The 9,015-nt window shown below is 29.3% G+C and overlaps 4 protein-coding genes across 6 annotated transcripts in view; 2 read left to right on the top strand and 2 right to left on the bottom strand.

The window, feature by feature from the left end:
• Positions 1–9,015, top strand: part of LOC102678141 (nucleoporin Nup35) — a 15,428-nt gene that overhangs the window by 1,749 nt on the left and 4,664 nt on the right. The gene's annotated exons all lie outside the window — the stretch shown is intronic.
• Positions 234–1,896, bottom strand: LOC102678375 (glucose-induced degradation protein 8 homolog). Of its 3 annotated transcripts, none has more exons than XM_006607494.2 (4): positions 1,510–1,703; positions 1,053–1,447; positions 711–858; positions 234–459 (listed from the first exon to the last, which is right to left on the bottom strand). In XM_006607494.2, exons 1-4 carry the CDS (start codon positions 1,628–1,630, stop codon positions 449–451), a joined length of 675 nt encoding a protein of 224 aa, XP_006607557.1. In that variant the 5' UTR covers positions 1,631–1,703; the 3' UTR covers positions 234–448. The 3 variants fall into 3 exon arrangements, with proteins under 3 accessions (XP_006607557.1, XP_006607556.1, XP_006607555.1); XM_006607493.2 differs by adding an exon at positions 1,717–1,896 and having other exon boundaries at positions 286–858; positions 1,510–1,638; XM_006607492.2 differs by having other exon boundaries at positions 286–858.
• LOC102678699 (parafibromin) lies at positions 2,037–4,422 on the top strand. The gene is made up of 4 exons (XM_006607495.2): positions 2,037–2,195; positions 2,571–3,838; positions 3,913–4,054; positions 4,137–4,422. Exons 1-4 carry the CDS (start codon positions 2,065–2,067, stop codon positions 4,171–4,173), a joined length of 1,578 nt encoding a protein of 525 aa, XP_006607558.1. The 5' UTR covers positions 2,037–2,064; the 3' UTR covers positions 4,174–4,422.
• On the bottom strand, positions 5,999–8,937 carry LOC102678827 (doublesex and mab-3 related transcription factor 3, truncated-like). The gene is made up of 3 exons (XM_006607496.2): positions 8,646–8,937; positions 6,937–7,173; positions 5,999–6,720 (listed from the first exon to the last, which is right to left on the bottom strand). Exons 1-3 carry the CDS (start codon positions 8,850–8,852, stop codon positions 6,079–6,081), a joined length of 1,086 nt encoding a protein of 361 aa, XP_006607559.1. The 5' UTR covers positions 8,853–8,937; the 3' UTR covers positions 5,999–6,078.

Here is a 9,015-nt window from a genome sequence, read left to right as displayed (position 1 = left end):
TTTTTTTTTTTTTTTTTTTACTACATCGATAGTACCAAATATAAATTTTTATACACATTGAATAATTATTACATATATTATTCCTAAACTATTAGTAATGTATTACTATATCTCTCTATTTTTTATAATAAACACTATCGATACTTAACCGATTCTACTGTAATATAACATAATATAATATATTTATAATCAAGTTATAATCAATGTTAAAATTACTTTCGCGACGATGACTCATCTATTATATATTGCACAGATATTAATTAAAATGGTCCGTTTCTTGACATATTCGTATTATTTAAAAAATATCGATGAACTTCTTTGCAAGCTGGTAACTTGTACTTTTTTATCATGTCGATGGTGTAATACGCATGGAGAGAATTATAACAATAACCTCAGTTTGCAATGTTAAAAACTTGCGTAATTGTCGTAATCAGTGCATTCCTCTCTCTTAATTTGCATCTATTATAATATATATATCATCAAAATTTATAAATATATGATTCTTATAGAAAATAATTATTACTAATTTGAACAGGAGTATATTAAAATACTCAAGTCTATTCCTTCTCTAAATCCTATTCATATGTTAATTATCCATATGATTCAACCGCATTCATATTCTCGCGTGCGCGCATACTAATAAATATATTTATGTTGTTTCATATTTTATCTGATTTAAAATTATTTTGGATTTTCAATAGTGGCACTACCTAAATCTGTCATTTTTGGATATTTCACTTTTTTCTTTTCCAATTCATCTTGTGCCCAAAGTATCATCTTCAATAAGTTATTTAATCGTGGACTAGTTGATTCTTTATGCTCCATCTTCAATATAGCTGCATTTAATTCACTTGCTATCTAATTTTTTAAAAAAAGATAATTCATATATAAAAGCAAAATACAAAGAATAAAGAAAAATAAAATGAAATTTTACAAATTTAATGTAAATTTATATATAAAATACATTATATATAAAATTATTTTTGTAATGAATTAAAAATAAAATGTAAATATTATAAACATATAATATTTATAATATTTGTAATTTATACCTTTTGCCTATGAGTTGGATGAAGTAAATCACTATATGGACTTTTATGAGGTTCATCAAAAGCCAATAGTGCTAAGGTTCGTTCCAATTCACATAAAATTACATCATCTGATTCTCCAGCTTCACTTAATCTGTCTTGAGCAAATTGCAAAGCTTCCTCTATTTTTCCTGTACGAATCAATTCAATCAAATGCAATTGTTGCAGATGGAAATAAAGATATCTGTCATTATCCAATAATTCTGGATGTAGCTGATTCACTAAATCTGTTGCTTCCTGAATACGACCATTTTGAATTGCTTCTCTAATTCGAATTCTATCATCCAAAGAACTTAAATCCACTGTTGGTTCCACTCCAGATTCTTGTTGAAATTTTTCTGCAGCTTCTTTGAATCCCTCTATAACAAAATTACTTAATTAAAATATACAGGTTAAAATATTTTTATTTAGAAAAACTAACCTGTAACTAAATAATTCATAATTAAATTGTTCATAGAGACACGTTGTGTGTAAGAATTTTCTTCCAGCTTGGCAACCCATTCATCTTTCGTTATATTATCCTGTTTTTCCGGGTAGCTCATCGTTCTTTAGTAATTAGCATTGATGTTCACAATAAGTAAATAATAATCAAAACTAAAGCGAACAGATTCAATTAAAATACCTTATTGGTAAAGATTTCGAAGACTATTTGGCACAACAATTAATTCCTTATCGTTATTCCAAGCGTCAATAAAGATATAATCGCAAAGGGTGCACTTTAAAAACGATTCACTTTTGGCTCAAAAGTATTTTCTGATATATAAATATGTTTTTTTAAGAATGAACTGGAAATATTCTGAAATTATATTTTTACTAAGTTGTTACCGAAATATTATAAATGACGTTTAATGTTAGTAGTGATACACAATCGATATATACATTCCAAAATTGACGTGTACGAATGATGCACCGTGTGTATGGTAATTTATTTTTTGGTTTATCATATCACCCGAAGGTGGGGTAGTAGTTTATAATCATGGCGGACCCGCTGAGCTTGCTCAGACAATATAATGTTAATAAAAAAGAAATAATTGAACGTGAAAATCAAATTATTTTCGGTGAATTCTCCTGGCCGAAAAATGTTAAAACTAACTATTTGACTTATGGGTAAGTAGAGGTTAAGTTTTTTAAAAATTGAATTGCGACAGCTGTAACCTCGAACAGATTCCACCATTAGTCAATCTTCTATATAATCCTTTTATCATCAATAAAATAATAAACAGTTTAAAAAATATTATTAGCATTTTTTTAAAACTTATCACTTATTTCTACAATTCTTGAATTCTAGAAACTAAAAAGAAAATCATTTTTTGTCTCGTTTGTTACAGTGTCTTCATTTATGCGAGTGTTTTGTTTCTTTTTGGTTACATGAGTAAAAATAAAACATACTCTTAATGTGACATTCTTTTTTTTTAAATTAATATTTTTTACTTATAAAAGATATTTAACAAATGATAAAGTACGCTATGTAATTTATTGTAGATCTGGTAAAGAAGGAACACCAAAGGAATATTATACTCTTGAGTGCCTTCTCTTTTTACTGAAACATGTACAACTTACACATCCTGTATATGTGCGACAAGCTGCTGCAGAAAATATACCAGTTGTTCGACGACCAGATAGAAAAGATTTATTGGCTTATCTCAATGGTGAAACTGCTACATCAGCCGCCATAGATAAATCTGCTCCTTTAGAAATCCCTACTCAAGTTAAAAGAACAGCTGAAGATGGATTGGAAAGTGGTTCTTCTAAAAAACCTCGTTTTGAGGACACACATGTTCAAAAAGTTAAGGAGCAACTTGCTGCTAGACTGGATGCTCCAAAAGAAGCTTCTGTTACAGTAGACAATATTAAATCTCTTTCTGAAGCCATGTCTGTAGAAAAAATTGCAGCTATCAAGGCTAAACGTTTAGCTAAAAAACGTACCACAATTAAAGAAAATGATGATATTGGAATGGGATCTGATTTACGTGTTATATTGATGGATGTTGATGATACAAAAGATATAGTTTCTAGGGAAAGGCAATGGAGAACACGTGCGACTATTTTACAAAGTAGTGGAAAAATATTTGCAAAAAATATATTTGCAATTCTTCAGAGTATCAAAGCCCGCGAAGAAGGTAGACAAAAAGGTCCTACTGCACCTACACCAATGGTTACTCCACGTTCCACACCAATGCGTCCTTTACCACAGCCAGCAGTTTACAATCGTTATGATCAAGAAAGATTTATCAGACAAAAAGAAGAAACAGAAGGATTTAAAATCGATACTATGGGTACATATCATGGTATGACTCTAAAGTCTGTAACAGAAGGTACCAATCCAGCGGTTAGAAAACCACCAAGTAATCCTTCCGCGACTCCTAATTCTGGTTTGCTGCCAACATCCGCTGCAAAACTTACTCCACAACAAGCAGCGCAAAATAAACGGCCTAGTAGAACTCCTATTATTATCATTCCAAGTGCAAATACATCACTTATCACAATGTATAATGCAAAAGATATATTGCAAGATCTGAAATATGTTAGTAATGAAGAAAAACGTACACAGGGCTGTAAACGAGAAAATGAGGTCCTTTTGCAACGTAGAAAAGAAGGAGGACTCACTGTACCATATAGAGTAGTAGATAATCCACAAAAACTTACAAACGCAGATTGGGAAAGAGTCGTCGCGGTATTTGTAATGGGTCCTGCTTGGCAATTTAAAGGTTGGCCTTTTGATGGCAATCCTGTTGAAATCTTTTCAAAAAGTAATTTTTTTTATATAAATGAAATAATGTTTACATTAAGTAAACGTTAACAATTTTTATTCTATGTATTTTAGTTTGTGCATTTCATCTGAAATACGATGAAATGAGATTAGATGCAAATGTAGCACGTTGGGCAGTAACAGTGATTGAACTAAGTAGGACAAAAAGACATTTGGATCGGGCAGCATTAATGGTATTCTGGGAACATCTTGATAAGTATGTTATCTTGATAAGTCTATTCATAGAATTATTTATATAATTGCGTAATAATTCAATTACTTTATCTTAATTATTACAGACACATGATTAAAAACAAACCACATCTTCGATTTTAAACTTGATTAAGAAGAATGCAAGTTATCATTGATTTGGGTGCACGATTTTCGTTGAAAGATTATAAAATAAAACATTGTATATACTACCGAGCAAATTAATATGTAATTCAAAAAAATACGAAAATTAATATGAACCCTCATTTAAAGAAGTTTAAGAGCACTAATTATGAGAATTTGGCAACAATTATGACTAATTCTTGTTCTTCTAAAATAAACTAAAGATATATTCGAGAAACTGGAATATATAACGAAAATAGTTTATATGCATAACATTATTAATCTTTCAATTCAATATTTTTACAAAATATTCTAGATTGAAAAATTAATATTCTTATATAACATTCACATAGAGGAACCTTAATATGATATTGATTGCTCTAGCATAAACTGATGTGCCTATTATTAAGCAAATAAGTATTATTCTTAAACATAGAGCATAAAAAAAAAACATATTTGATCTATTCATAACGTACAGGATGATTCTCTCGCCAGTAGATTCAAAAATAATTATATAATATTAATGATCATTACAAATATAATTATCTTTATTGTAATAACCATCGTCGTGATGATAATAAAACAGCATCTTCATCGATAGATTATTATATACAAAAATAAAATTATTGTCGCAATATTAAGGCGGCAGCATTGTATTTAGAGTCTATTAGAGTGAGAAAATCAAATGTATATATGTACCAAAAATGAAACAACATAAGAAAAAAAAAAAGAAAAGAAAATGTTATATTCACGGTATAGTATATGCCGTAATATGTTTATTAAAGAATCAAATAAAAAAATGATCCTTATGTGGCAGTTGAATTTCAATGTTTGTCTTTTCCTTCTATCTATTTCAGAGTAAATGAAAGAAAAATCAAAACGTATTATTCTCTACATGGCGTCAAGTTTGTTATAATTCGTTGCACGATGGATAGAAGAGATTCCCTACGGGGTTAACCTGTTTTACCTCCCTAAAAACCAAAGCCAAAGTAAATCGCTTCCGGGCATCGACAATTGATCTACGATATTGGTACTGTTTGAACAGTCAATTGAACCTTCTTAACTCCATTACTGCCATCTTATTAGATTAGCAGTTACGCGATAGCTGCAGTGAGAAACTTTCTACCAATTTTTGAGAAAAACTAAGAAATACTAACAAAATAACTCTTTTATAAACTCTTCTCTTTTTTGTTGTGTTGTAAATAACATATAAATAACTTAGCTATTTACGTCATTATAGACCAAGTTTAAGAGCACTTTAAACCCTCGTTTACCAATAAATAACTTTATAAAATAAAGTTATTTATAAAATATAAAATAAGTAACAATATAAAATAATTAAAAAAATAGTATACAAGATATTGGTAATAAATTAAATTATTATATTATCAAGATTTTTTGTTAAAAACAATTTTTTTTTATTACAAAATAATAATTTTGTATATCATAAAAATGCTCTTATGATTTCTTACATTAAATAACATTAAATAACATGATTATTTATAATTATTTTATAAAGAAAACGGTTTAATTAAAAACTATTAGTATTTAAATCAAAATAAATCGCGATCACATACAAAAATCTTGCAATTTAAAAAAAGTACGTATACAACTCTAGCAAGTTTTTTCACGCTTCACGATCAAAGTTCAATTCATAGAGAGACAAGGGTGACAAAACAAGCGATGCGTGTCAAGAACACGGTTCGCTTAATCCAACTGATCGCAGTAAACTTTGAAGATCAAGGACTGTCAATCACGGAAATTCTCCTGATATCGATACCGTACCATGCAAATATTCGTTAGGTAGAAATTCAGACACGATATACGATTAATAATGTTTTGAAATACATGTATTCTTCCATAAGAGCGTTCAATAAATATTATTATAAGGAATAAATATTCTCCAATTCAGGGAAATTTATAAATACATTGAGAGCAATTAGGTTGCACACAGGGAATTCCTGGTAATACCGATGGTAAATGAAGGAAACTAGGTCTTGGAGAAAGATGATCCGTAACTTGAGTATACACATGATCTCTCAGCTGTTGTTGCGTTCCTGAATTGAAATAATTATTGTATTGAACATTTAAAGCTACTCCTTCTTGTTCATGTCCACTATTTTTGATTGGCAATGCGGTACAAGCTGTTGCATCTACTATACTGTTAGGAAATTGTTCAGGAACGATATTTAAGAAACAATAGCCATCTCCATAGAAATTTCTTGAAAGACTGGAATAAATTGGAGCCAACATAGTACCAGCAATTTGTTCGTTAGACCTGGCCTCGTTAATGCTTTGAGGAGGCTGAAAGGCTGAAGTATAAGTTGTCGAATTGATTCCAAAACTGTCACTAGCAAAATATTCGATAGCTTTCAATAAATCTTGACCACATCTTTGCAACACTAATTGTAGTACTGAGAGCTTTGTATTGGGAAAGAGACGAGCTAATGTTTCCACTGAAGTTTGAGACACACTGCTCTCTTTTGTTTCCTCTCTATTGTTCACATTGAATACTAGGTTTTTGTTCTTTGGTGTGCTCTCCTTGATCACCTGTAGAAAGAGTATTGATCAATTAGGTGTTGTATCTCAATATCGTTGACACTACATCGATTAATCGAACTGTAATTTCAATTTATAAATGGCAATAGCACTTCAATTGATATTTTATTCTTGAAATTTTTCTTTAAGTAATTTGTTTCTAATTTTTTATACTGATATACAATTTTATATTGTATAAAATTTTTATGTTACTATATGATTACATACTGATGAATTGAGACATTGATCATTTAAAGAGTCGTCCTTTTTCGAATCTTCATCTCCTAGATCCTCTTTTGAAGGAGGATTTTCTTGTTTGTTGCTATCCCCAATTGATTTTGGATCGGTTACTGCCATACCAAATATTTTTCCCGGAGGTAATCGACTGAGCTTCTGACCAGTTGCGACTTTAGCCATTTTTAGAGCAATAGCATCTTCTGCTGCCTGTTGTCTCTTAAGGGCCACCTTTTCGTGATTGATTTAATGCAATTAATTATGATAAATATAACACAAAAATATAGAAATTGGCATTCACAATGAAAAATGAAGTCAGATCAGATCATGACTCTGCGTCCAATTTATAAATGGACCAACCGCTTAGCTGATACTGCATATGTGTTTTCTTAACAGCCAATGTCAATAGAGATACATATGGGACCATTTGGCACGTGTTATTCCCGGCCAGACCACCCACTATATTGTTTCACATTGTCAGAGTTATTGAGGAAGTCTGACAGAGTGTCCCTCTTTTAGATTTTATGCTTCTTCTAAAACGAAGATGAAGTAACTAAGAATCCAAGAGGATATCACAAATCGTATCCTATTTTGAAAAATATATTTTATTTTGCGATAAAATCATAAATTGTTTTAAATTGATTTTGAATAATTATAATAAATTTCAATAATGTTTAAAATTGAATGTTTAACAAAGAAAATAATAATTTTCAAAAATTTGTATTTCAAATATTTCAGAAGAATTTTAATATATTTTTAAGATTTCACTTTTCCAAAAGAATTATTTAATATTATAAATTCAATGATGAAAATTAAAATATTCTAATAATCTGTATTATTTGAATATTTAAAGAAGATGAAATAACCAAGAATATCACTTCCAAAGATCCCAAGTTAATTTTAAAATTATTTAAATACTTGACATCATCTTTAATTTTTAATAGCCTTTGAAATCGAATATTTTTCAAGTATATATAATTATAGAAGTAATGATCATTAATGTAAAAGAAATCAAACAAATTAACGGTTGATTGATGGAATTTAAACTTGATTCAGAAGCCAATATTTTCTGCATTTCACGCAGGTTTGTTTGAGAATCTGATAGTAATGTTACCATCGAGCTAGAGGATGGATGAAGTATCGAGTGTCATAATGCCTATGCAAACAGAAATGAAACGCAACACCAAGCGTTAATGGATTTAATTCCTCTTCTTTCCCATTTTGATCGACTTTCTTTCTCTTATTAGAGAAAAAGGAGATCGAGTGGTACAAGTACAATAGAAACTGAATATCTCTTTGTCATTAACTTCCTTCTGTTTTCTTTCTTTTTTTTTCTTGCAAAAGTCAGGATATTTTTAATAGCACTTTGGCTATATGAAAAATTATTAAAGGATGATTAATTTTATTAAATGTTAAAGGTAACAATGTTGATCTTTTTTTTCTATATTTTTATCTACTTGCAATGAAGTAAAAATTCATTAATTATTTTTAATATATATAAAAAAATTATATTAAATACCCACTGGAAATAGGATGATCACAATTTTATCGTTTCAATAAATGTGTGCGTCAAATATGTCTTCATTTTGAATCAACATTAAACATTTTGAAAAGTTTTCAAAAAAAATCAACAAAATATAATTAATTGACAAAATGAAATATTTAAATTTTTATTGTAAGTTGAAATCGAAGAAAAATATTACCTGTGCAGCCATCACCCTCTGTCTTTCTGCAATCAAAGAACATTTCGGACAAAGACACTCCCTATAACGACATTCTCTTTTGTGTCCCCTCAACCAAGAAATCAAGCCATGATTTCTACACCGAGCACACTTCGGTCTCCTCTGTTTCAGCTCACCTTCTGTCTCTTCATTCTCCACTTTTTTACTCTTTCCACGCAACATAATCATCCACTAACAATGATTCACAGATTCATTCATTTTAATTTATCTAACAATTTTATTGGTACAAAAAATAAATCTTTCTGATTAATAAAATATTAATAGTGGTCAACATTTTTATTTCTTTTAATTCACCAATAATGAATGAAACTGATAAAAAGAATAAATAAAT

This window comes from Apis dorsata, unplaced genomic scaffold (genome assembly GCF_000469605.1).
Source record: "Apis dorsata unplaced genomic scaffold, Apis dorsata 1.3 scaffold_5, whole genome shotgun sequence".
In the NCBI taxonomy this organism is placed as follows: Eukaryota; Metazoa; Arthropoda; class Insecta; order Hymenoptera; family Apidae; genus Apis; species Apis dorsata.
The sequence above is the reverse complement of the archived record's forward strand: the minus strand, read 5'-3'. Positions and strand labels throughout refer to the sequence as shown.